The sequence below is a fragment of the Myodes glareolus genome, chromosome 1 (genome assembly GCF_982192425.1).
Source record: "Myodes glareolus chromosome 1, mMyoGla1.1, whole genome shotgun sequence".
NCBI classification, from domain to species: Eukaryota; Metazoa; Chordata; class Mammalia; order Rodentia; family Cricetidae; genus Myodes; species Myodes glareolus.
In genome coordinates, this window is record NC_142026.1 from 49,549,892 (window position 1) to 49,577,193 (window position 27,302).

At 42.5% G+C, this 27,302-nt stretch overlaps 1 protein-coding gene across 2 annotated transcripts; it reads right to left on the reverse strand.

The window, feature by feature from the left end:
* On the reverse strand, positions 1 to 27,036 carry LOC125405506 (uncharacterized). Of its 2 annotated transcripts, XM_048442073.3 has the most exons (6): positions 26,846 to 27,036; positions 16,745 to 16,871; positions 8,909 to 9,001; positions 8,264 to 8,341; positions 5,232 to 5,341; positions 1 to 4,242 (listed from the first exon to the last, which is right to left on the reverse strand). In XM_048442073.3, the coding sequence occupies exons 1-6, from the start codon at positions 26,846 to 26,848 to the stop codon at positions 2,575 to 2,577; spliced, it is 2,079 nt and encodes a 692-aa protein (XP_048298030.3). In that variant the 5' UTR covers positions 26,849 to 27,036; the 3' UTR covers positions 1 to 2,574. The 2 variants fall into 2 exon arrangements, with proteins under 2 accessions (XP_048298030.3, XP_048298031.3); XM_048442074.3 differs by lacking the exon at positions 8,264 to 8,341 and having other exon boundaries at positions 26,846 to 27,035.
* Positions 27,037 to 27,302: the final 266 nt, after the last annotated feature.

Below are 27,302 nucleotides of genomic sequence, written 5' to 3' on the forward strand. Positions count from 1 at the left end.
TTCATATTTCCAATTTTATTTTTTGTGAAAATTACATATAACTTGAATTACATTGTGTCCTCTACTCAGCTCTTTAAAGGATACTCTGCTAAATACAAAACTCAGTATCTGATTTTTAATATTCCTTCTTTACTTAAAAGCTATTTCACTGATATTGTACCCCTCATTTTTATGATGTTATCTACTGTGCATATTTTTCTAATTAAAATGTGTTATTTATTTCTAAATGATTTATATATTTTATCTTTTGGTTTATTGGTTTTAATTGTATTTGTTTTAATAGAAGTCTCCTAGGATTCTTTAAAATATTCGGTAACTTAACAATTTGGGGACATTGCTGTGCAGCTACATGGAATGTCTGCCTAATATTTATGTTCTGAGTGTTTGATCTTCAAATTGTGACACTATTTGGGGAAGTATTTTAAACTTTAGAATGTGTAACACAGTTGGGTAAGGTCACAAAGACAGGACTTTGAATAATAAATCTGGTACCGTCTCTTTGTATTATGTGTCCTATCTTTAAATCTGTCTATGTTCTTTGTGCTGGGTATTAGTTACACAGTATACTTGCAGAGACATATACCTTTTTACTAAGGTATATTCTGACCTTCAGCTGCTATATTTATAGGCAGACTTCACATATTTTATGTGGTTATGGTAAAGCAACTCAAGGAAATAAAGCCTACTATCCAGACATATGCCTTTTTACTAAGGTATATTCTGACCTTCAGCTGCTATATTTATAGACAAACTTCACATATTCTATGTGGTTATGGTAAAGCAACTCAAGGAAAAAAAGCCTACTATCCAGAAAGTACAGATATTTATATATGGCCTTTAATAGATTAGTTTCAACTACAAAGTTCCAGTGATAACAACAAATTCATCAAAACATTGCCTAGGGGCCTACAGCTCAGGATACAACACTTGCCTAGAATTCCTGATTGTGATTTTGATCCAATGCGTTACAATAGAGAACAAAACCTAAAAAATAAAATAAAAACTGCAGGTCGGGCGGTGGTGGCACATGCCTTTAATCCCAATACCCAGGAGGCGGAAGCAGGCGGATCTCTGTGAGTTCAAGGCCAACCTGGTCTACAAAAGCTAGTTCCAGGACAGGCACCAAATCTACAGAAAAACCCTGTATCGAAAAAACAAAAAAACAAACAAAAATAAAAAATAAAAAGAAAGAAAAGTTGCTTAATTGTTATCTATGTGAAGATGTACAGTACAAAACTCATGCATACTGCCACTGAGCCACATTTAAACAAGTTAATGTTTTAATTTCAAATGTGCTTGTGTTAACTGATGGCTGGTGCTGTGGTAACATGGCCGAATGCCTTTTCTAGAAATCTTACATCTATGCTTATTGGTGAATCTTTGTAATAAACTCAGCTGGACTACTAAAGTGTTTTCAAACTGGACTCCTCTGCTTAATCATCTCTATTGGGTTTCTGATGTCAGACGAATTTTAAGTTCAATTCAAAAGTTTTGGTACTCTTCATATTCTTGGGGTTTAAAACACAAAAGTTGCAATAAATTCATTACCTGACATGGGGCACTTCAAGAAGGCTTTATTGCTTTTAATCACATGGAATGATACTGTATGTTGCTAAGGTTAGTCTTCAATTTCTGTGTGTGAATAAACCTGAAGGATGATGATCTAGACTTGAAAGCATATGGTATATACCTCACTACAATTTTTGCTGTAACCGGGTATATCACATATAAAGTTTCTAATGTAAAGGCCTGACTTCTATTTCAAAACATGTCTATCTTTATTAATTTCATTGGGCCCCACACCTGCATAAGTTTCCAGGCGTGAATTCAAGGAACTTAATGTTAGATAGTTTTCCTCTGTTCTTTACATCCAGTGTTACTCACCTACAATATACTCAATTCAGCTGAAGAACGACACAGTTTTTGTACACATTTTAAATTAATAGGAGACATTCCCATGTGATGCGGGAGAATTGTCTATATTCTGTCAATCATATTTTAATAAAACGCTGATTGGCCAGGCAGGCAGTATAGGCAGGAAAACCAGACAGGAAGTGGAGGTGATGCAATGAGAACAGGAGAATTCTGGGAAATAGGGGTTTCTCTGCCACTCCTGCGCAGACCACCGAAGAGGCAGTATGTAACTTGCCCAGCTGAGAAAGGTACTGAGCCATTATGGCTAACATAGATAATGATAACGGATTAATATAAGTTACAAGGACTTACAAGAAGCCTGACCTAATGGGCCAATCAGTTTATAACCTTCTGGAGTCCTGTGTGTGATTTCTCTTTGGAATTTGCCAGTTGTGGGGTACTTGGTGGGACAGAAACCCATGGGTGTAACAAGCCGGCCCCGTCATGTTACACCCATGTATGGCTTCTCTGACAAAGAGCACTGTGGTACCATGCCTTCCAACAATCTTCAGTCATATGTTTCACTGTGGTATGTGATCACTAAAAGAGTAACAGCTGACTTACACTAGAAACTTCTCAGAGTTTTCACATTAATCAGACTCTCAACTGCAAGCGTTCTGATTATACACTTGGGTGAGATTTCACAGATTCTTTACACTCTCAGGCTTTCTCCTCTGCCATTGAGTGAGGTGTGATACGAGGAAGAACTTCTGCAATTGATACACTTACAGGGTTTCTCCTCTGTATAAGTTCTTTCATGCACAGAGGAGGAGGATTTGCTGTGAAATGTCCTGCATTATCTGCATCTAATGACTTCTCATGTGCATGAGTTCTCTGATGTCGAGTGAGTTGTTTCTTGAAGTAATACGCTTTCCTACATTGTTCACATGAGTAGGGCTTTTCACCTGTATGAATTCTCTGGTGCTGAGTGAGATGTGACATCCAGGAAAAAGCTTTCCCACATTCTGCACAATGAAATGACTTCTCACTTGCATGAGTTTTCTGATGCAGAGAAAGGTATTTCTTGCAGTAGAATGCTTTCTTGCATTCTGTGCATTGATAGGGCTTCTCACCTGTATGAACTCGGTGATGCTCAATGAGCAAATACTTGTTATAGAAAGCTTTTCCACACTGTTTACATTCATAGGGCTTCTCACCTGTATGAGTTTTCTGATGTGCAGTTAGCCCAGACTTGCTGTAGAAGGCTTTCCCACATTGCTTACATTCATAGGGCTTCTCATCAGTGTGAGTCTTCTGATGAACAGTAAGCTGTGCCTGAGAGTAGAATGCTTTCCTACAGTCTGTGCATTGGTAGAGCTTGTCACTTATATGAGTTCTCTGATGTACAGTGAGGTGGGACTTGCAGTAAAATGCTTTTCCACATTGTTTACATTCATAAGGCTTCTCCCCGGTATGAGTTTTCTGATGCAAGGTAAGGTTAGACCTCCAGTAGAACGCTTTTCCACACTGTTTACACTCAAAGCGCCTCTCAGCAGTATGCGTCTTCAGATGATGAGTAAGCTGCTTCTTAAAGTAGAAAGCTTTGGGACACTGTGTGCACTCAAATGGCTTCTCATCTGTATGAGTCTTCTGATGTCGAGTGAGGCACGCACTGAAAGAGAAAGCTTTGCCACATTTCGTACACTCATAAGGTTTCTCACTTACATGAATTCTCTGATGCAGAGAAAGGTGTGTGTTACAGTAGAAAGATTTTCCACATTTCAAACATTCATAGGGCTTCTCCCCTGTGTGGCTCCTCTGGTGTCGAGTGAGTTGTGACTTATAGTAAAAAACTTTCCTACACTCTGCACATTCATGTGGCTTCTCCCCTGTATGACTTCTCTGATGCACAGTGAGATGTGACTTATAGCTGAATGATTTTCCGCATTCTGTACACTCATAAGGCTTCTCGCCTGTATGACTTCTCAGGTGTTCAGTGATTTGAGACTTGTAGTAGAAATACTTCCCACATTCCAGACACTTGTAGGGCTTCTCATCTGTATGATTGATCTGATGCTGAGATTTGGTGTGGGAAGCTTTCCCACATCCTGAACTCTCATATGGCTTCTCACCGACAGGACTTCTCTGATGTTCAGTGAGGTATGACTTCCAAGAGAATGCATTCCTGCACTGTCTATGTGCACAGGGTGCCTCCTCTTTAAGTCTTTGACAGTCACTGAGAAGGGACTTATACATGAAGCTTTTCTTACACGCGTGTGTCCTCTGATCCCTCGTGTGCTGTGACTGCTGGCAGAATGTCTTCACACATCCTTTCCCTTCATAAGATGTTGTCCCTGGGTGGATTTTCCGTGTCACGTTCAGTTCTGCCTAGAGACAGAGAAATTAGTTATATTTCATATATCCACAGAGCTTTTTCCTAGAATGTGCTTTCTAATTTCTGTTTGGAATCTTTCTTGTGCTACACAGATAAATGTCATATATAAAGATTTCTAATATTTACTGAGTTTACCAGGGATCTCTTTAATATAAAAATTCATGTGTAAATAATATTGTCTTTAACAGTATCACCGGTTAAATATTTTGACAACACCACTGTCAATTTTGACTGAGATTATGGCAAATTAAGCTGATAAGGATGTCAGAATAATTTTTCCATTATCATTAAAATTATCATGTTCTTCTCCAGCTGGCAACAATCACCTAAGAGAAAGACACTCAGCTGTGAGCTCCTTTGCAAGTGCACAGGAGCGAACAAATGTGTATACACAAGTTTGTGTGCCTGTGTGTGCGCATGTGAGGTTACTAGAGGTTGTTCTTCAATGTCTTCAGAAATCATTATCCACCCTATTTTTATTTTTATTTTTTATTTTCAGAAAATGTCTCTCACCGGACCTGAAACTTTCTAGTTTGAATGGAATCACAGGCCAGCAAATCCCAGTGACCCTAATCTCTCCATCGTCATGCACTGGCTACAGATACATATCACCCTGGCTGTCTCTATTTGTAGGTGCTGAGGACCCAGGGTTCTCATGCTGTCTGCATCATTTTACTGACTAAACAATCTCCCCAGGCCCGAGTTAATTTTTTTCATTTTTCAAATTATACTTGTATGTGTATATATACATGCCATGGCACACATATGGAAGTCAGAGAAAAAAAATTTGGGGTTTTTCTTCATCATCCACCACGAGGGGTGTGGGGATCAAACTCAGATGTTTAGGCTTGATGACAAGACCCTTTACAAAGTGAGTCATCTTGTTGACCTGGGTTAAGTTCTTAAAGAAACATTCCTAATTTCCAATCTTTATCTTTACATTTGAAATATGATAAATGCTCATATTAAATATTTTACTTACTTCAACAATTTCTTCATTAGAAGTCTGGCTGTTGGTGATTTCAACTTGCCACAAAAGTTCTGTGTGATATTCCTGGTTGTTCTCAATTGGGGCAGTCACTTTATGAACACCTAAGATGATATTAAAAATAACCCCATCCATGAATAACTCTGAAATCTTCTTCATGTGACTTCTTATCCACAAAGAAAATATAAAATAGTATTGACTTTTGATAATGATACACATTTTTGTTCTTCATGAAGAAGAAAAAAATTACTTACTTCACCTTGCAAATAACACTGACTATCCCATGGGATTAAAGGTGCATACCACCTTGCCGAAGCCTATGTGATTCTTTTCACAGTTTACTAATATATCTGAAATGTGCCTCATCTTTTATGATGAATCTAACGATGGGCATAGTGGATAATACCATATCTTAGTTACTGTGAGCATGGGACTTGAGGGGCAGCCCCATCACACATATAGCTAGAGATAAGATACCTACATCATACAGCAGTTTTATTTTTCATACCTAAAAAATTCCACAGTGGCTGGATAATTCTATATTATCACCAACTGTGTGCATGGGTTTGTATATTCTCAATATTAATCCCATATTGAATGAGTACCTGGAAAAAGTATTTTCCCCTTATGGGATACTTCTCCATTCTGGTGACTGCTGGGTAGAAGTTTTACATTTAGGAAGATAGCATTCATTCTTTTTTGTTATTATAGCTGTTTTTGTTTGAGCTCTGGTCTCATCTACCATATTCTGCTCTAGAACTTACTATATGGATGATAACCTTGAACTCCTCTCACTTTGGGGGTTTTTTAGGCATGAATCACCATGCCCTGCTAAATTCATATCCCACAGCTGTTTATATTCTATTCTATACATATTTTACTAAATTGTATTCACATGAAATTCTCCAGCTCTTTCAAGATTAAAAGCCTTCTGTTAAGGTCTCTGTTCTACAGTTATAAAAGAAGAAATAGCTGTCTAGGTTCAGTCTTTTATGTGTGGGGCTCTACTTTTTAGAGAACTATCTTTTAAAGTCCTTTTGTTAAAACATATATTCTTGGTAGTTTGAGAAAATGGTGGCTACCGTTGTGTGATTACACTTTTGGTAGTAAAAAACTGCGTAAGTTCAATACAGAGTCTGTGTCAATGGTTTCTGCCAACAGCTTGCCCTTTTTAATAAGATAGCTCTTACAGCATTATTTGAGAGCAATTATGTGATATGTCCAGCATCACACCTTTTCTACAGAATTCCAATGCTGGTTGGGGTTATTTCTTCTGTAAGAAAATTAAGTGTTTATATTCTCCCGTTTTCTAAAGGATGTGGTGTCATTTCCTGCGAGGGCACTGAATGTGTAGATAGCTTTCATTAAAATGATATTTTAGCAGCTGGCTAGATAGTTCAGCTGGAAAAGATGCTTTTTGTTCAAGCTTGGCAATTTGAGTTTAATCCTTAGAACCTACAAAAGAAAGGAAGGAAAAAGTTCCACACAGTTGTCCTTCAGCCTCCACATACATGCTATAACGCAAATGTCCCAGTCATACACAGTATGCCCATCCACACAAGAATAATAAAAAGATATTTAAAGATATTATGAGTATACTAATTGTATTAATATAGGAACATGTGAGGTCTTTAATTACTCTAGTGTCTTCCTCAATCTCCCTTTTAAAAAATGAATTTAATTATTTGTCTATATGTGAGAGTGCACACATGCCACACCATATGTGTGGAGGTCAGAGGACAAAAACATAGGCTTTTCTTCCTTCCCTCAACCATACTGGTTTCATGGATTGAACTCAAGCCCCTTTATCAACTGAGTCATTTCGCTAAACCCTCAATTTCATCACTATGTTACAGTTTTAACTGCACACACTACTTAGAACATGTGAGTAATGAGCACAAATTTCAGATAACAATTAACAAATATCATGCTGGGTGTGGTGATGCACACCTTTAATCACAGCACTCTGAAATAAAAGCAGGCAGATCTCTGTAAGTTTAAGGCCAGCTTGGTCTATATAATGAGTTTCAGGATAGTCAAGGCTACACAAAGAAACCCTGCCTCAAAAAAAAAAAAACCAAGCAATAATAATAAATATTAAAAAGGAAACAAGAACTGGGTGGTGATGGTGCACACTTTAATCCCAGCACTTGGGAGGCAGAGGCCAGCAGATCTCTGTCTAGTTCAAGGCTAGCCTGGTCTACAAGAACTAGTTCCAGGACAGACACCAAAGCTACACAGAGAAACCCTGTCTTGCTGGGGGGGAGGGAGAAAACAAGAGCAGAGCAAAAAAAGTGGAAAGCAGTACCCCCACAGACTCATGTGCTTGAATGCTTGAACCATTGAACCATAGGGGTTGGCACTATTAAGAGTTGTGACCTTGTTGAAGTAGGTATGACCTTGTTGGAGGAAGTGTGTTACTGTGGAGGTGAGCTTTGAGGCCTCGTATGCTAAAACTATGCCCAGTGTGTCACACAGTCCCCTCTGCTGCCTGCAGATTAAGACATAGAATTCTCAGCTCCTTATCCTACACCGTGTCTGCCTGCATGTCACCATTCTTCCCACCATGACAAAACCTCTGAATTGTAAGCCAGCCCCAAATAAATGTATTATTCTTGTGTAAGACCATGGTCATGGTGCCTTTTCATAGCAGTAAAACCCAAACTAAGACAAGAGGTTAAAAAAAAAACAAACAAAAACCAAGAACAAAAAGGGAAAGGAATAATGAAAAGGAAAGCAGAAAAAGATAGGTGATAATGAATCTGGTGACAAAATAAAAAATACAAGATTAAATAAGTATACAGGAAGAATAAAAATATAAGCACAAAATAACTGACTAAAAAAGAAAAAAGTAAAAACACTATGAGGTAAAGAGGTTAAAGAAGAGAAGACAAAAACACATTTGTTTGTTTGTTTGTTTAATTTGTGTGCTCTGACAGTACTGTCTGTTAGGAGTCAATGGAGGGTGGCAGTTATTGGTTTATTGCTAGAGTCTAATGAAAGTAAGTCTTTTGTTTTCACCTTACCAGAGAATGCTGTATGTTGGCTGACTGCTGGTCTCATCAAGGTTATGTGCCAGCAATAGGACAGCATCCATTTAAAAACTTGCATGTTTGCATGTAAGAGAAACACACATCAGAAACAACCAAAACTAGGTGATGGGTTGATATGGCTAATTCTTTCCAGAAACTGCAACAATCAAGAATCTGGTTCAGGCTGGGTTGATGTGGGATTCCCCTCTGTATGTTGAGATTACCACTGATTAATAAGAAACTACTTTGGACCTATAGCAGGGCAGAACAGAAGTAGGCAGAGAAAACTAAGCTAAATGCTGGGAGAAAGAAGGTGCAGTCAAGAGATGCCATGTAGCCACCACCAGGAATAGACAAGTCGGAATCTTGCTGGTAAGTCACAGCCCAGTGACAATACACAGATTAATAGAAATGGGTTAAATTAAGGTGTATGAGTTAGCCAATAAGAAACTAGAGCTAATGGGTCAAGTAGTGCTTTAATTAATTCAGTTTCTGTGTGGTTATTTTGGGGCTGAGGAGCCGGAAACAAACAACTGGCCTCCCACAACACTAAGTATGGTGGTGAAAAGCATTCAACAATGACCAATAAAATGAACTCTCCTTTTGCTGGCCTCCTTAGCTCAGTCTGCATTCACTGACCTGGAAGGCTCTGGATGGAGGCTTCTGCTACACTCCATGGCCCATATCCATGCTCCAGCTTGAAGATCAACTCGGGTTTGGTCATGCAGTACCCTGTAAGTGAGAAATAATAAAGAAATTTTGCAAAAGTGTTAGGTTTAGTCCACAAATATAAGACAACAGATCTAATTTGGGACCTGGGCTTTGATCAGTGAAATCAGAAACTTGCATTAGAGGGTTTACACTAACATTCTTCACTGGCTAGAATATCACCTTCAATCAGCATAATGGTTTCCAGAAAATTTAAGAAAACAGAGGTGAATAAAAGAGAGGACACAATAATTTTTTTTTTTTTTTAGAAAAAGATATTTGTGGTGTTTGGAAGAAAATGGTCCCCAAAGGAACATTGTTGTAGAAAGTGTGTCACTGTGGGAACAGGCTTCAAGGTCTCTTTTGATTGACCTTCCCCCAGTGTGTCTGTTCATCAACTTCCTGTTGCCTGTAAGATGTAGGACTCTCAGCTCCTCCAGCACCATCTACCTGCAGGCCTTCACACTCCCCGCCATGATGACAATGAACTGAACCTCTGAAAATGTAAGCGAGGCCCCTCAATTAAATGTTTTCCTTATAAGAGTTGCCATGGTCATGGTGTATCGTCACAGCAATAGAAACCCTAATACTTAAAACAAATTATACAGGAGAAAAATCATAAAAACAATCAGCCAAGGGGCTGAAGAGATGACTCAGTGGGCAAGAATACTTGATACTGTACAGACCCAGGTTCAGTTTCCAGCACCCATATCAGGTGGCAAACAACCACCTGTAGCTCTAGTTCTAGCAAATATAACTCTCTTCTATCCTCTGCAGGTATTGCATACATGTATCATGAGGGGGCCGGCTTGTTGGGGTATCTGTCCCGCCCAACACCCCACAACCGGCATACCCCAAAGAAAACCAATCACACAGAGATCTCTATAAGTTATAAAGCTGATTGGCCCATTAGGTCAGGCTTCTTATTAGTTCTTGTAACTTATATTAAACCATTATCATTATCTATGTTAGCCACACAGCTCAGTACCTTTCTCAGTGTGGCAGCTCACATGTTGCTTCTTCGGTGATCTGGGCAATAATGGCTGAGGGAGCTTCCTGCTTCCCAGAATATTCCTGTTCTCGTCGCCCCGCCCCTACTTCCTGTCTGGTTGACCCACCTATACTTCTGGCCTGGCCAATCAGCGTTTTATTAAAATACATGATTGACAGAATACAGATAATTCTCCCAGACCACATAAATGTGGCATAAATACAAATGACTTAAAAAATGCTTTAAGTAAACTATATTAGGTATGGTTAAGCCAATATTTAATTCCAGCAATCAGGCACATCACTTTGAGTTAAAGGTCAGTCTGGTCTATATAACGAGTCCTAGGCCAGCCAGGACCATATAGTGAAACATTTTCTCAAAAATAACCCACACAGAATTTTAAAAATTGAAAGAATATAAGGCTAATTTAAAACACATCCATAATCACTGAAAAGTAAACATTCCTTCCATGTGTATTCTATAGAAAATACAAGGACACCAAATAATAATTAGTAAAGCATACATCAAAAAATGACTCAGGGTTATAATCAAACAGGAGAAATAGAAGCCTAGAGTTGTATAAACAATAACACACACTGGAGGTACAGCCATGCATTTTAGCTGTTACCATATTCACCAGCATTACAATGACTTCAAAACTACGCATTGACACAGCATTCAAACCTCGGGTACAGTAACCCTAATGAACAAAGAGAGGCACAAAAAAACCAACACAGCACATAAAATAATTAGAAACTATGGTCATGTGTGATTCATACTAGGAATGCAGCACTCACCATATGGAAATCTGAAACCCTCATAGTCATGCACTAAATAATATATAGCTGTATTTCTAGATATAGTGGCATCTGCCATTAATCCCAGAAGTCAGGAGTCAAGGCAAACTGATTTCTGTGAGGTCCAGGGCAGCCAGATTTGCATAGTGAGATCTTGTCTCAAAAAAAAAACCAAAAACAAAAACAAAAAACAAAAAAACCCCACCATTATCACAACAAAAACAGTCATATGACCACAATGGATGCAAAAAGGTATTTTTATCTTCATGGGGGAAAAAAAAACCTCAATAAACTATCACTATGTATAATAAACCCATAGCCCAAGGCTAGGGGAGTGGAGCAAGCCAGAGATGGTTTTCTCTAGGAACACACCAGGATATGCTCTTTCACCACCTTTTAGCCTACTAATGAAGACATATGCACCTGTTAAGTAAAGAAACAATAGCCAAAGGAGAAAGTGGAATGAAAAGGTGAGGCTATCTACAAATGATGCTATAAAGAGAAAGCCTTAGACTCTAAACAGAGGACAATGGATGACATAACATGTGACAAAACCAGAAGTCAAACATCAAACTTCACACCTTCTCTCTGCATGAAGAACAAATCTGTAGGGATTGGAGAGATGGCTCAGTTGTTAAGAGCACTGGCTGCTCTTCCAAAGATCCTGAGTTCAATTTCCAGTAATCACAGGGTAGCTCACAACCATCTGTAATGAGATTGGGTGCCCTCTTCTGGCCTGCAGGCATATATGCAGACAGAATACTGTATACATAGTAAATAAATAAGTCTTAAAAAAAAAGAAAGAGCAGGGTGATGGTGAAACATGCCTTTAATCACGGCACTTGGGAGGCAGAGACAGGCGGATCTCTGTGAGGACAGCCTGCTCTATAGATCAAGTTCCAAGACTGACTCCACAACTACTGTGAAATCCTGTCTCAAAAAAAACAAAAAACAAAGGAAAAATTTGTTGAGAAATTCAGAACAATCCCCTTAAAAATGGCCAGGCATGGTAGTGTATTTATGCATTTAATCCCAGCATTTAGGAGCCAGAGGAGGGCACATTTCTAGGAGCTTGAGACCAGCCTGGTCTATATATCAAGTTCCAGACCAACCAAGTGCAATCCTGTCTAAAACAAACAAAAACAGAAAGCAAACAAACAAAAAAAGAAAAGAGAAGATTCAATATTGGGGCTGGAGACATGTTTCAGTGGTTAAGAGAACTTACTGATCTTTCAGACGATGTGAGTTCAAGTCCTAGCAACTGCACAATGGCACACAACCATTGTTAACCATAGTTTTGGAGGATCCAACACCAACTTTTGGCCTCCCAGGGAAATCAGGCTTTTATGTGGTACAGAGATGCACATGCATACAAAACTCATACACATTAAATAAATTTTAATAATAGATTTTATTCAAGATGGTGGCAGCTGCCAGCACCTGTGGGACCAAGAAACAGCTCCAAGGAGCCTGAGGAGATTCACGAAGGCTCTGAGGGGAGGCATGTAGCAGAGGACTCTGAAGAGCCCACACTACCTCCTGATGGGAAGAAGCTTTTTAAAAGTGAAACTGGAAGGAAGGGGTGGTGGAGCAGAGGTGCATGAGGAACAATGGTGAGACCAGAGATACAAGTGATGGGATGGGAATGGGGTGGGAGTGTGGCCCAGCAGATGAAGACAGTGTTGTTGCTGAGTAGGACTCATCCCCAGCCCACCGCTGCAGGGACTGGGGAGCACTGCTGAGAAGTGCTGGCAGGCTGTGCTCTGAACTCGCTGCCCAGCCACACAATTGCCCCGACTGAGCATTGAGAGGATGTCCAAGTCAGAGAATGGTTCACTTTCTGGATTGAGCCTCCTCAAAAGACCTCTATGGTCTGTGCTGCCAAGATTCTACATGTAATTTTCAGCACTGCCGAAAATAAATACAAATAAATAAACATTAAAAGTACTGAACCTCTACAAAGTTTAAGTTTTCTTCCAGATTTATCTCATGTGTATGAGGACTTGGCAGCACAGACTATGGAGGTCTTTCTAGGAGCCGGCATGTTTGTACATGCACCAAGTGCATGTCTGGTACCTATAGAGATCAGAAGGGGGCATCAGATACCCGGGAACTGGAGTCAGAGTTGGCTGTAAGCCTATAAGGCACTATGCGAATACTGGCAACCAAACCTGAATCCTTTTTTTTTTTCTTTTTTTCTTTTTTTTTTTTTTTTGTCAAGACAGGGTTTCTCTGTAGCTTTAGAGCCAGTCTTGGAACTAGTTCTTGTAGACCAGGCTGGCCTCGAACTCACAGAGATCCACCTACCTCTGCCTCCCAAGTGCTGGGATTAAAGGTGTGTGCCACCACCACCTGGCCCAAATTGAATCCTTGGTGAGAGCAACACATGTTTTTAACAGCTGATCCATCTCTCCAAACCCTCAGAACACAGAAAGCACACATAAAGGCACGGCAGGAAGCAGAGGCGGGTGAATTTCTTGAGTATGAGGCTGCCCTGGTCTACAGAGTTCCAGGACACCTGGGTCTAAACAGAGAAATCTTGTATCAAAAAGCAAACAAACAAAGACTATATGGCTCAGTGGTTAAGAGCACTTACTGCTCTTGCAGAGGACTGAAGTTCAGTTTGTCACATCCACACGGTAGCTCACAACCATATATAACTCTAGTTCCAGGTATCTGATGCCCCTTTCTGACCCCACAGGCTCCTGCACTCAGGCACACGTGCGCGCGCATGTGCGCACCCACACACACACACACACACACACACACACACACACACACACACATCAATGAAACAAATAGATGATCTAAGCATAAAATCCTACATGTTCACTGTTATCCTCTAGATCCAAAATATCCTCCAAAGACCAGATGCTCAATTCTTCAGCACCAGTCTGCGGTGGTATTAGATAGCAGATAGAACCCAGTGAGAGGATGTGAGGTCATTTCCCCAATGATGTCAGCATCCCTTCTGTCCTTCCTGACTGCAGTTAGGCAAATGGCATTGTAGCGCCCCATCTTCTCTGTTATGGTACCTCTTTCACCACACAATCAAAGTAACACAGCCAAGTATGTATGAATGAGATACCCCATAGTCTCCGGCATTTGAATACTTTGTTCCTAGTGGGTGGCACTGCTTAGTGAAAGGTAGAAGGGTCCTTGATAAAAGAAGGATGTCACCAGGGAAGGGTTCTGGAAATTCAAAGACTTGTCATTCCCAGGTTGCTTGCTCTCTACTTCCCATTTGTGGGTGGAGATAGCTCTCAGATGTTGTTGCTACCGTGTCTGCTTTCTGCTATGCTTCCCCAGCAGGATAGTAATAGTCTCTCAGACCTCTGGAACCATAAATCCCAAATAAACCCTTACTTCTAGATGCTACCTTGGTCATGACGTTTTAACACAGCAGCAGAAACATAACCAAGACACCAAGGAATAACTGACTGAAACCTTTGAATACCACAAGCCAACACAAATCTTCCCTCCTGATAAGCTATTTACTTGCAATCCTGTTGAGAAATGTGGATATCTACCAGCTGCAGAAAGGTATGTAACAAAGCTTCTTTCTCACCATATGCAGAAATCAGTTAAAAGTGGATCACAATTTAAATATGAGACCTGAAACTACAAAGCTGTTAGCATACACAGAAAACACTTAGTCAGGGGTTCTATAACTGTAAAGAGGCATCATGACCATGAGAAATCTTATAAAGGAAAACATTAAATTGAAGTAGCAGCTTATAGTTTCAGAGGTTTAGTCCACTATCACCACGGTGAGGACCAGGGAGGCTGGGTGTATGGCAGTGACCTTTAACACCTAAAGTGAAGGAACACTGTCAATCTGTTTAAAACTGGGAAAATGGCCTGAAGAGACATTTTTCAAACACCAGTAGTCCACAAAAATCTAAATAGATTGTCACCACTCCTGGACATGAAAGCATCAATCACAGCCTTCTCTCATCTCAGCATGGTCACCCAAGCTGTACAAAACAAATGCTGAAAGCACCCCTAAAAGGATGGCACTAATACAACCTAGTACAGCTACTATGAAATACAGTACAATGCAGCCTCAAAAAACTAAACAGAACTACAGCTACTGCACCGCTGGGTGAACAGCCAAGAGAAATGAGTGCTATGCAGAGAAATCTGTAGCTCCCTGTGTGTTTCGATGTCATTCACAAAAGCTAAGTTAAGTGTCCATCAACAGAGGAGGGTGGAGGACTGTGGCCCAAAGACTAACACGGCTCTGCTGAAATGAATAAAAATTCCTGTAGTGACATGGACACCACTGGAGGGTGCTATGGAATCTATTGTGTTGTTATTTCCTCTGAGCTTAAAGGTGACCTGTGGCAGAAACCAGCAGTGCTGTGGGACAATGGTCTTGTACCCTGTCACTTGTATTAATAAAATGTTGATTGGCTTCCTGCTGTTTATTGGATGAAGTAATTTTTCGAGAAGTGGTCAAGGTGACATTTCAGGGGGTCTTGGTTCATCAACCATATTGTCTAGAATGATTCCATACCTGGAATGTCTTGAATTATTGGGTATGGCAAATAGAATACAATGAGAATTAAAGTTGCAGGGGTGTGATGTTCTCCCTACAAAGCATATAGATTAGATCAGAGGCTTTGGTATGAGGATCCTGATTTACCCCCAAAACTTTTGTGTAACAATCAGTAAATATGCTTCTACATGGCTGTTCTAGGTTCAGTCCATCAAGGCTGGACATCCCTGCTGCCACAGAGCCTGATTACATTCTGGAGTGGCCCTCTTTCTTTGATCATCCCGCAAAGCTCAGAACATCAACTCTTTATGTCTGCCCAGGAAATTCAAAGGCATAATCCAAGTATGTCATAAAACATCCCACCACCAACAAAAACAGAAAACACCTGACAGTTCTCATCTTATTTGCAAGCTAAGGCTACCCTGCAGCAGCAGAGAAAACACCAGCAATTATTAGTGTGGAAAAGTTACAGGGGAGAGAGGAATAGACAGAAGACTGAGATGCACATGGAAGTGATGAGTAACATTCCCCCCACCACACCCCAAGGCAGGGTTTCTCTATAGATCTATGGATCATTCTGTAGATCAGGCTGGTCTTGAACTCAGAGATCCATCTGCCTTTGCCTCCTGAGTGCTGAACTTAAAGGCACGTGTATACTACCACTTAGTTGATAAGTGATAGAACAGAACTAAATACATGGTTCATGGCAATTAATTGAACATTTTAAAATTCCTGTCAGAGAGATGTTAAATATTTCCAGTACAGACAAGCAATGCCTGAGCTACGTAATGGTCATCTGAATCTGATCACTAAATTTTATTAAATTTTAAGTGTTGCATCATTAATATATAACTGTGTATGTTCTCCATAAATAGACGCTACTAGTACATGTTAGTTAAATGTATAATATACAATTAGAATTAAAAGTCAGCAATAATCCTAGCTGGGCAGAGCTGGCGAATGCCTTTAATCCCAGAATGTGGTGGTTTGAATAGGTATGACCCCCACAGACTCATGTGTTTCAATGCTTGGCCCACAGAAAGAAGCAATAAGAGATGCGGCATCATTAGAGGAAGTGTGTCATTGTGGGGTGGGCTTTGAGGTTTCGTATGCCCAAGCTACAGCCAGTGTGTGATACAGTCTCCTGCTGCTGCCTACAGATCAAGATGTAGAACTCTCAGCTCCTTCTCCAGTCTGGAAGGCAGCCCCAATTAAATGACAGTGTCATGGTGTCTCTTCACAGCAAACACAGCACTTAAGAGGCAGAGGCATGTGGATCTCTGAGTTTAAGGCCAGTCTGTTCTACAAAGCAAGTTCCAGAACAGCCAAGACTAAACAGAGAAAAGGAAGGAAGGAAGGAAGGAAGGAAGGAAGGAAGGAAGGAAGGAAGGAAGGAAGGAAGGAAGGGTGGGTCAGCAATAATTCCTATAATTATCAACCAAGAATTTAACAGGTGCAGAGTTACAGGACAGACTTACCTAAGAACATGAGGCTGCTGTAGTTCTCGAGCATCACATCCCTGTAGAGTGTCCTCTGAGCAGCATCAAGATCCTGCCACTCATCCCAGGTGAAGTCCAAAGAGATGTCCTCAAATGATACAGAACCCTGTAATGACACATTTCTTTTTAAACTCCAAGTACTCGGTTTTGGAAACATAAAATGAGGAGCTCAATATGGTTTCCACTAAGACTTGAGAGATGTGGAATCACAGAAGGCCTCAATGGCAAACTATCCAGATTAAGTTGGTATGTGAGTGTTCTTTGTTTTTGGTTTTAAATAGCTTAATTGGGGGGGGGGGGCGGCACAAAACCTGTTCACTAAGGATGTACTATCTTATAAAAGGTATTGCTTAATTTGTATCACGGAAGAAAAGTTAACACAAACATCTTACCTGTGTTAATGCAGAGATTCAAGAATTTATTTAAAGAGTTTTCTATGCAGTTATACTATAAACAAAATCTAATGCCCTGTCTGAAGTTACTGAAGTCTCTAGGCCCATTAAATCTGCCCATGCATTGAGTGTCTCCACTCAGGTGACTTGAAGGTAGACAGGCTAACACCCCCACCCCCACCCCCACCACCACCCAAGCTCTAGGAATAAAGGGATCTGGACACATGCAGCTACTCCTGGATCCTGGAAAAACAAATGGCTTTAAGTGGGCATGTAACCACTTCCATGGGCTGAAATCCCCAGGAGTAATGCAGAAAGGAACTTCCTGTTCTCTCAACACAGCTGTGAGACCGAGTATTCATGTCTTTAACACCAGTACTGTACTCAGGGAAGGCAGAGGCAGGCATTTCTCTGTGAGTTGTAGGTCAGCACGGTCTACAAAGAGAGACTCTGAAAAAACAAGAGTGTGGTTAAACGAAAACCTTCGTACTCTATTGTAAGGAATATTACATTCTGTAGCACTGCTCTCAGGCTTGGTCAGGGAAGCCTGTTCACAGGAGGTAACAGCTATAAATCTTGAGACTTATAACTGGTCAGCATATTGAGAATACGTGACTGTTGGCTGCTCAGCAGTACATGGTACACCAATTCTCATCCCCTCCGAGGCTCAGGGAGCAACACTGAAAAGGGCATGGGAAGCAGTACTGGGAAATGCTGTCTTCCAGAAATGGCAGGACGGTTGCTCCCAGGAACTCACACCTGTCGTGCCTACCTGCACATCCACAGCCATCATGGATGCGGGATAGGCAGTATGGCCTCACCTTTCTCGGTGGAGCTCTGGGCAGTTACTAGATGATGGAGGAGGAGATGTCATATTTCTCATTGGTGTGGTAACCAGGAAGGCCCTTGCTTAAGTAAATAAACCCTAACCTATGCAAAAGACGTCCTAGTAAAATGAAGTGGACACAGACACACACATAAGGACACCACCAAAAAAACAAACAAAAAACATAAAAGTACTTAGGGAGATTTGTTGTGAAGAGACAACTGGGTAAATGTGCTGAAATATATCATATGCATGTATGAAATAATTTTTAAAGGGGAAGAATAAAAAATTAGTACAGCCATTTTATAAAGGAATAGGTTACTTCTTTTTTAAAAAATTAAACAGGGATGGACCGCAGCAATTAAAAGCACTGTCTGCTCTTGCAGAAGACCGGGGTTCCATTCACAGCACCCATATGGCAGTTCACAACTGTCTGTAACTCTAGCCCAGGGGATCAGATGTCACCTTCTGGCCTCTAAGGTCACCAGGTATTCACGTGGTGCAAAGACACACATTCAGGCAAAACATACACTAAAAATAATTATTTTTAAAATAAAAATTATGTCTCAGCAAGCTTGATGTCTTGAGTTCAATTCCTGGAATCTATATAAAAGTAGAAGAGAAACAAAAGTTTCCTCTGACCTCAACATGTCATCTGTGGTAGAGCCACACAAACACATCATGTACACAGAAATGCACATACACACACACACACACACACAAATAATAATAGTATCATATAGTCACTGCTTTGGGGATGTATTTATCCTAGTTATCATCAGAGCTGGCAGCCTCTGATGGAGTCTCAACTACGAGACTGTCCAGATCAGATTGGTCTATGGCCCTGTCTGTGAGGAACTGTCTTGACTGTTGATTGATGTAGAAAAGTCACAGCCCACTGTGGGCAATGCTACCTCTGGGCAGGTGATCTGGGGTTGTGTTGACAGCTTAGTTGAATGTGAGCCAAAGAACAAGCCAGCAAGCAGCTTACTTCATGGTTTCCGCTTCAAGTTTCTGTCCTGCATTCCCTCAGTGATAGACCATGACCTGGACATAAAAGCTGAAATAAACCCCTTCCTCCACATGTTTGTCATAGCAACAGAATGGAACTAGAACAGCATTCCAAAGAACGAATTGGAATGTTGACTATAACAGTATTCAGTCACAAGTAGATGGTCATTTCAAATGATTCTTCGATGAAGAGTATAGAAGGACATTTCTCCCAACTGCAGGTCACCCAGCTGCTCTCCTAAGAGGCTGCACATCCTGTCTTAGGCTACCACTGACACAAGACTGATATTCATGAGGCAGAGACACGGCTGCTTTGGGCACCTAGTATTTCTAGTTCCCTAGTTCAAGGCAGTTCTAATACCTGAGACCCGGGAGACATCAGCTGGGATAAGGACACATCACCCTTGTAAAACCAGCAAAAGTGAAGTTAAAAACAAACTCTCTGGTAAGGTGCATGTGCCTAGGTGAGACAAGAGAGGCACCAAGATTGGTAACACAGGGGCAGGAAAGAATCTTCACAGATTACTTGCGTGAAATGTTCACAAACAGAATTTAATTCCTCCAAACATATTGCTCAGAATTCAGAGGAAAGTAACAAACAAAACACTACTTGAAATATACCATAAAGAACAAAACGTTGACCACAGTGTGGGAAGGGAAAGTCACACGGGAATGTTTATAGGGTGATGGAATTTTAGTAATTTGCTGGCAGGCCTAGGAGGGTGCTCATCCGGAATCTGCATCTCCGTGACGACACTGTACAGGAGGCTGCTGTGGGCACTGACCTTCGAGCAGTGGAGTGTACTAGGAAATGTGTCAGGAACAGGGCAATGCCTTTTTTTGCCCCTTCCCACTTTCCCCTTCCTCTCCTTGTTTGATGGGTTTCAGACACCTCTGACCCTCCATCTCCTTTAAAGGAGCCTCAGAAACCACTCTCATTGTGAACAGTAGTGGGAAATAACTTTCTCCTGATCCCCGCAGCAATCTGAGGTGTTCTTTTTAGACACTGCCATTCAGGTAAAGTCAGGATTCTTTTTTAAAATTATATTTATTTTTTATTACTTTTCGCTATAGATCACATGTACAGGTGTCCACAGAAGCCAGAAGGATTGGATCCCCATGAAGCTAAAGTTACAGGTAATTGTGAGCCACCTGATATGGATGCTGGGAATCAAACCCAAGTCTTCTGGAAGAATAGTACGTGCTCTTAAATACTGAGCCATCTCTCCAGACTCATAAGCCAGAATTCTTAACTTTGCTACAGAAAAAAATCACTCAGGAGAAGCCAGTACAGAACAGAGTTGGAATTTATCAATGCAATGTAAGTAGGAAGTTAAGACAAAAGGAAGGAAAGAGCAATGTGGGGTTTCCTAGAACCACCCTTAAGTTTCTCTGGAGCGATGATAGACAGACAGACAGGATTTTGAGGATTAGTGACTTTGAGACTAGTGACCTTGCATTTCCAAGGATCACTTAGGGAGGTAAATGAGATAACAGGGTGGTTCCCGAGCTGTACTGGAGAGGCTTAGAGCTGGGAGATAAATCAAGGGCTATAGTTCAGATGTTTTACTGCTAATAATGTACACACCTGTTTGGGAAATGCCCAGGAAGTTCCAGGTTTATGAAAAAGACACAAGGCTGTTTTTCTAAAAAGGTCATATGTTCATAGTTGTAAACACTGCCATTTGACATTTTTGTCTGAAATACCGTTATATGTGACTGCTGTCTCTACAAAGGCAGCCTTTACAGGAAATCGTGTTAATTTTTCTGGAATCCTTGATTCTCAGCTGGAGAGAGACACCAGACTCTAAAAGGACTCTCATGCCCCCTTAGTTTTTCCTGGGGGTGAGGTGAGGGAGTGTGTGTGTGTGTGTATGTTTGTGTGTGAATTTGTGGGTGTTTATGAAGGCTAGAGGTTAACGTTGGATGTCTTCCTCAGTGTAAGTCCACCTTGTTTTGGAGACAGGCTCTCCTGTGTTCAACAGAGAGCTTGTTCCCAATTAAGCCAGGATGGCTGACCTGCAAGTCCCAAGAAGTTAACTGTCTCCACTAGCATTCTTTTAAAGAACAATTATCTTTAATTATGTGTATGTGTTATGTGCAGGTAAGAGCAGCTTCCCACAGAGACTGGCAGTGTTGGATCCCTGGAGCTGGAGCTACAGGGAGTTGTGAACAATCCCGTATAGGTGCTGGGACCAACAAGTACTCTTCAGCCATCTCTCCAAGCCCCTCTGTCAGTACTTCTTATGTGAGTTCTGGAAATTAAACTCAGACCTTCATGCTTGTGCAGAAATCAGTTAACTAATTAAGTTACTTCACTAGCAAAAAAATTTCCTCTGTGTGTGTGTGTGTGTGTGAGAGAGAGAGAGAGAGAGAGAGACAGACAGACAGACAGACAGACAGACAGACAGACAGCAAACATGAATATGGGCATCCATGTGGAAATTAGGAGATAATCTTAAGTGTCAGTTTTTGCCTTCCAACTTGAGACAATCCCTTTTGTTGCTTCTATAAGGCATGTCAGGCTAGCTGGCCTGTCAGCTTCTTGAGATCCTTCTGTCTGTGCCTTCCATCTCTCTTTAGGGGCAGTGAAATTACAAACACTCACACCACATGTCCAGCTTTGACGTAGGTTCTGGGGGTTGAAACCCAGGTCCTCACACTTTCATGCAAATCCATATTAAGTCCTCTCCCCAACCCCTCCCTCATCTTTCCATGGGCTATGCTTCCGCCCTCAGATCTCCTCAAACCCTCCTTCTCCCTCACAATCTACATTCCCTCTCAGGTCCCCCTCAAAATCTCATCCCTCTGCTGCAGGTAGCTTCCTCCATGAGGGTGAGGACATCGCTTACTTATGGGTATAAGGTCAAACATTTAGAATGTAGTTAGAGGTTATGCTGGCTTAGTAAAGTGGCAGCTGCAGGCTCTCCTCCAAGATCCATGACTTCACTAGTCAAGGGTAGCTGTCTAGGTTTCCAGTATTAGGCAGGATTTTTCTCAAAAATGCAAAGTTGCTCGGTTAAAACCAATTGATGCATCTACAACACAACTCCTGCACCCAAGGCTCAGGGACCATCCATCGCCAAAGAGGGCACAGAATAACTATAAGAGCTAGAGAAACGGAGAGTTTGCTGTGAGATTGTGTCCCCTAGAAATGTCAGAAGCTACACCCATGAAGTTTCACCAACATGGCTGCCTAAATATGACCTGAACAAGGACAACACCAACAGACATAAAACATGGACAGGAAAAAGCTCAGGAGGCTTTAACTCTAGACAAATCACTATTGGCAACAACAGAATGCTGAGAATAGACATTGTCCTTCCCAGAGAAGAACACGCCAATTGGTCATCCAGTGTGACCAATGGTCAGCCCTGAAAATACACACATACAAGTAACATTATACAGACTCAACAGGCTGTATTTATGTATTTAGGAACACACACCAACAATTAAAGATAAAGAGACATAAATTAAAAAGAAAGCTCTTTTTAAATTAAATTAAATTATTAATTTAAAAAAAGAAGTTTTGGAAGAAAAGAGTTTGGAAGGAGAAAAGAAAAGGGGGAAATTATGTAATTCTAATTTCAAGAAATAAAATTAACTTTAAAAAATCTCATCCCTTGTACATCTTCCCACATTCTCTTCTCCCTCAGGAGCCCTTCTCTTAACCTCAGATTGCTACTATGTCTTCTCCCTCAGACTCTCACATCCTCCGACTCCCGCCAAATGTCTTCTCTCAGACCCCTTTCCCCCAACTCTGGTCCCTCAGAATTATTTCTCCCCAGTTACTCCTCAGACTTCTGCAGGCTATGTCCCCTACCTGAGCCCATCACCTCCTTGCTAACTCCCTGACTTCTTCCCTCACACTGTCTTTTCCCTTTATATCTAGAAGACCTGTGCCCCCTTCCCCCTCTAAAAGACACTTTGTCCGGAGTGCACCTTCATAGACTAGGGACCATCAGCGTGGTCTCTTCCAGCCATTAGATGCTTTGCTGAGCCGGGTGTCTTCTGCAGCCCCATGATGGCCAAGCCACTGCCTCAGGGTCACAAGCTATGGTAAAACCATTCCACTTTTGCCTCAGGCCAGGCTTGTCCAAAGAGAACTACGAGAGAGAGAGAGAGAGAGAGAGAGAGAGAGAGAGAGAGAGAGAGAGAGAGAGAGAGAGAGAGAGGAAGGAGGAGGAGGAGGAGGAAGAGGAGGAGAGAGAAGAAGGAGGAGGAGGAGGAAGAAGAGAAGAGGAGAGGAGGGGAGGGGAGGGGAGGGGAGGGGAGGGGAGGGGAGGAAGAGAAGAGAAGAGAAGAGAAGAGAAGAGAAGAGAAGAGAAGAGAAGAGAAGAGAAGAGAAGAGAAGAGGGGATAAGAGACAAGGGACATAGGGAGAGAGCTGTAGAAACAAGACACACAGATAAAGAACCAGAGGACCCATGTGCCCCTGGCCAAGTTTAAGGTACAGTTCTCATTCCTATCTCCCTGATTTCTACAGTCTTTCCCTCTGTCCCCTGCCGTAGACTGACTGTCCAGAACTCAACCACAGCAGTGGCTTGTCCCAGGTGAAATCTTGGAAAGCTCCCTGTATCAGGGTACACTGGAGAATAACTGAATCAGCCTTTCGAGTTAATGTCCCCAAACAGCACTTTCAGCTGCTCTCCTGCCAAGCCCTCTCAGATGCTGGAAATAGGGAAACAGGAATCAGCGTGCCTCCACTCCAGGGCCAGGTCTCGGGTTCTATCTGTGGTCAGCTGGTGGGCCTTTTGATCTGTGTCTCTCACCACGTCTGTACCTCAGTCTAGAAGTCTCTTTCACTGGGCCATCCATATTCCTTAAAGACCACCTTCTGTGCAGTGGGCAAGGTATTGGGACCCCCACCAGGCCAGGCCCATTCACAGCCTCTGTGCACACAGACTAGCCACTAGATTCGTCACAAGCAGCAGCAGGGATGACAGAAGATCAAGTAGTGTCTGGGTGTCTGCAACTGTCTGTCTCTGCCCTGGGTTCCTCTCTACAAAAACGGAGCCCTGGTGGTGCAGGTCTATAATCCCGGCTACTTTAGAAGCCAATACATGAGGATAGGAAACGAAAGGCCACATTGGGCTACACTGGGACCCTGCCTCTATCATGGCACCGAATTTGCCTAACATACACACATCTCCAGGTTCTTTCTTGAGTATCATATACACACATACACAAGGAAATAGCTCAAAGAGGCTAATCAAAGTTATGGAGTCAGGACGTGGGAATTAGTACTCCAACCCATGCCTTAGAAATCTAGGGTCTCAGAAAAACGGTTTCTGTTGAATAGATGGTAAGAGATCCAGATACTGGACAAAGACGAAGTGACATTACAGATAAAACGAGTGGGTTCACGTGCCTAGGTTCCCACAGTCAAAGCTAGTCAGAGATATTCAAAGAAAGAAACATCACACGTATTCAGATCAACACCCAGACACAAACACAGAGTCCCACAAAGAACTGTGGTGGGGTAGGTAGGACAGATACTGGACCCACCTCCCCAGGCCCAGACAGGTGGGTCGTGGAGGGAACAGAGAGGCCACTGCCTTCTCAATAACAGGACCTCTTCGTAGCATGCAAGAACACATTTGTACTTTCTTGGACAGAAAAGAATCTGTAGACACACAGTGCTAATGTGGGAAGCAGAGACAGTAGACCTGGCTGTGAACCCTACCCACTTCCTTCTTGATGGTCACTTGAGATGCGGTCTCACTAACTTGCTTAGGTTGCCGTTGAGATGCCTCTGTAGCCCAGGGTGGTCTGGAACATTTGAACATCAGATTCCTCCTCCTGCCTCACTCTCTTCAGCAGCTGGGATTAAGGAACTATACAACCAAGGCCAGCTTGGGGGAAGGGAGTTAGGATCTGAACACTTCTCCACTATTTTACATAAACAGAGCACCCAGAAGAGCAAAACGTCTGTACACAGCAGCACGCGGAGCCCGACAGCCCAGCCGGCGAAGGTCCTTTTCGAGCCAATGCTCCTCACCTACTTTGTGGGACTTGCTCAGAAGTTATCAAGCACACAGAATAGGGGAGAGAAAAAAATTGGATAGTAGGTGGAGTTGGTTGCTCAAAGCTATTAATTCCAGTGCTTGGAAGACCCCGGCAGGGGGAACCGCAGCAATCTATAAGCCAGTCTAGGTAACAAAACGACTTTTAGGCCAGTCTTAACTACAGAGCATGGCTTTTTCTGTGGAAAAACAAAACTGCCATCAACAAGGAATGGAGAGACAGTACCCAGACAAGAGACAGCAGATAGGACCCCTGTATGTCCTCATCACAGGTATGGGGACAGGCTGTGTAGTCTGTGTTTTCCCTAACAGGTATACAGAGCTCACGTGTCCCCCTAATAAGTCTGTAGTCCTTGCTCCCCTACTCCCTTACCCAAATCGGTTTTCAAAGCCTTCCCTGGGGACTCAGCGGCCTGTACTCAACCCTGTCACAGAAGTGACTCTATCCTAGGGGAAACTCAAAAAGCCTAGAGCTTCTGGGGCAAATACACACACACACACACACACACACACACACACACACACACAGTGAGAAAAAGAGAAGACTGCCTCTGCCTACTCCCCAGTTCCTGAGCTTCTGAAATCATGTCCTCACAAATGGGCCTGCTCCCATGTGCCAGCCCCTCTGCCAGGTGAGACAGGAAGTGGGGAAACAGAAGGAGTCAACCTTTCCACCCCCTACTGCCTGACCTGGAGTCCTAACTGTGCCTTTCTGATTTATCTCTCATTCTTGCCTTCTAAGTCTCTCGGGACTTTTGCCAAATCTCCACATCGCTTTCACTGTGTGCATCTTAGATTCTCCTGTCCTCACTTTGTACTTCAAGGACACTGGCTGGGTGCAAGAACGCTTCAAGGAGACACCTATTCAGCTTCTGAGAATCCCTTAACCACCCTTAAACCCATCAGCAAGAAGGTGGAGCAGAGGAGACCGATGGGCAAATGGCTCCCGGATATCTGCCAAGTACTAACCCCCTCCCCTGAGCGCCTCTCTCCAGTTCCACAAACACTACTGCCAGCCCTCATAGTGCAGATCTGTAATTCCACTTTGGATAACGGAGGAAGAGAGATCACAAATTCAATCTGGATCATCTAAAGAGTAGGACCTTGTCTCAAAAATAGTAAAAAAAAAAAAAAAAAAAAAAAGAGTCGGTCATAGTGGTGTCACCTATACTAAAGTCCAGCCTGGTCTACATAGCTAGTTCCAGGCAGCCAGGACTACACAGAGGGAACCTGCCTTAAAAAAATTTTTTTAAGGGAAAAGAATAATCAACACCATCGGTAATAGATCTTGCCTAGCATGTAAGGAAATCCTAGGTTCTATTCTCAGTAACCGCCCCCTCACCGCACAAAGAGAAACAAGCTCTGAGTTAAAGTTAATAATCCGAGTCACAAAGTGAGAATTTGGCTTCCTACTGACCCCAAATGACCCAAGGAAATACTTCCTGAGGAAAGAGTAGTGAGAAGCACCGGGAAAGAGCTGCCCGCGACAGCAAAGCCATAGTGGAGGACGGCGCTCACGCACCTCGATTTGGACGGTCAGATTCAAAAGCCACACAGACTCGCAGATAGACACACAAACCCAGAAACGCACGTAGAGCCCTGAGCGCAAAGGACAGCGAGGGTTCGGGAAAGCATTGGCGCGGACGCAGGCCCAGGATGCCCCGCCAAACCAAGCCGATCTCGGCCACAGTGGCCCGGTGCCCGAGATGCCAGCAGCCCGGATGAAGATCTGAGCGCCCGGGGCAGGACAGGACCGCCCGGAGGGGTAGGGAGGGAAGGGGCAGAGGGTCCACACAGAGCCCAGGTCAGGACGCTACGCGCTCACCATTTCCGGTTCCTGGACCCCCGCGCCCTTGCAGTGGAGCTCCCCGCAGCAGGGAGTAACGAGTCACTAGCGACAGAACCAGGCAGAGAATTCCGGGTACCTAGACCAAGAAGCAGCTCAGGACAGATGCCAAGTGAGGTTGGAAGGGAAGGGTGTCGGCAGGGGGCGGGGAGGGTAGTGTTGGTAAGAGAATCTTAGTTCCGAACAAAGCCCGCCCCCTGCTCGGTCAGGGAATCTGATTGGAAACTGTTATAACAGTTCTTTCGATTGGACAGGGCTTCGGGCCTTCACCTCCTGAGTGACAGGAGGAGGGGCGGCGTGCGGGTGCAGTTGGTCACAGAAGCCAAAAGAGGTCGTAGAATTTCTTCTGTGCTGTTACTCTAGCCCTATAGAAAGACTGACTAGTTCTCCCTAACTGGCCCGGGTTAATTGAATATTAGAGTTAAACCTTCTACAT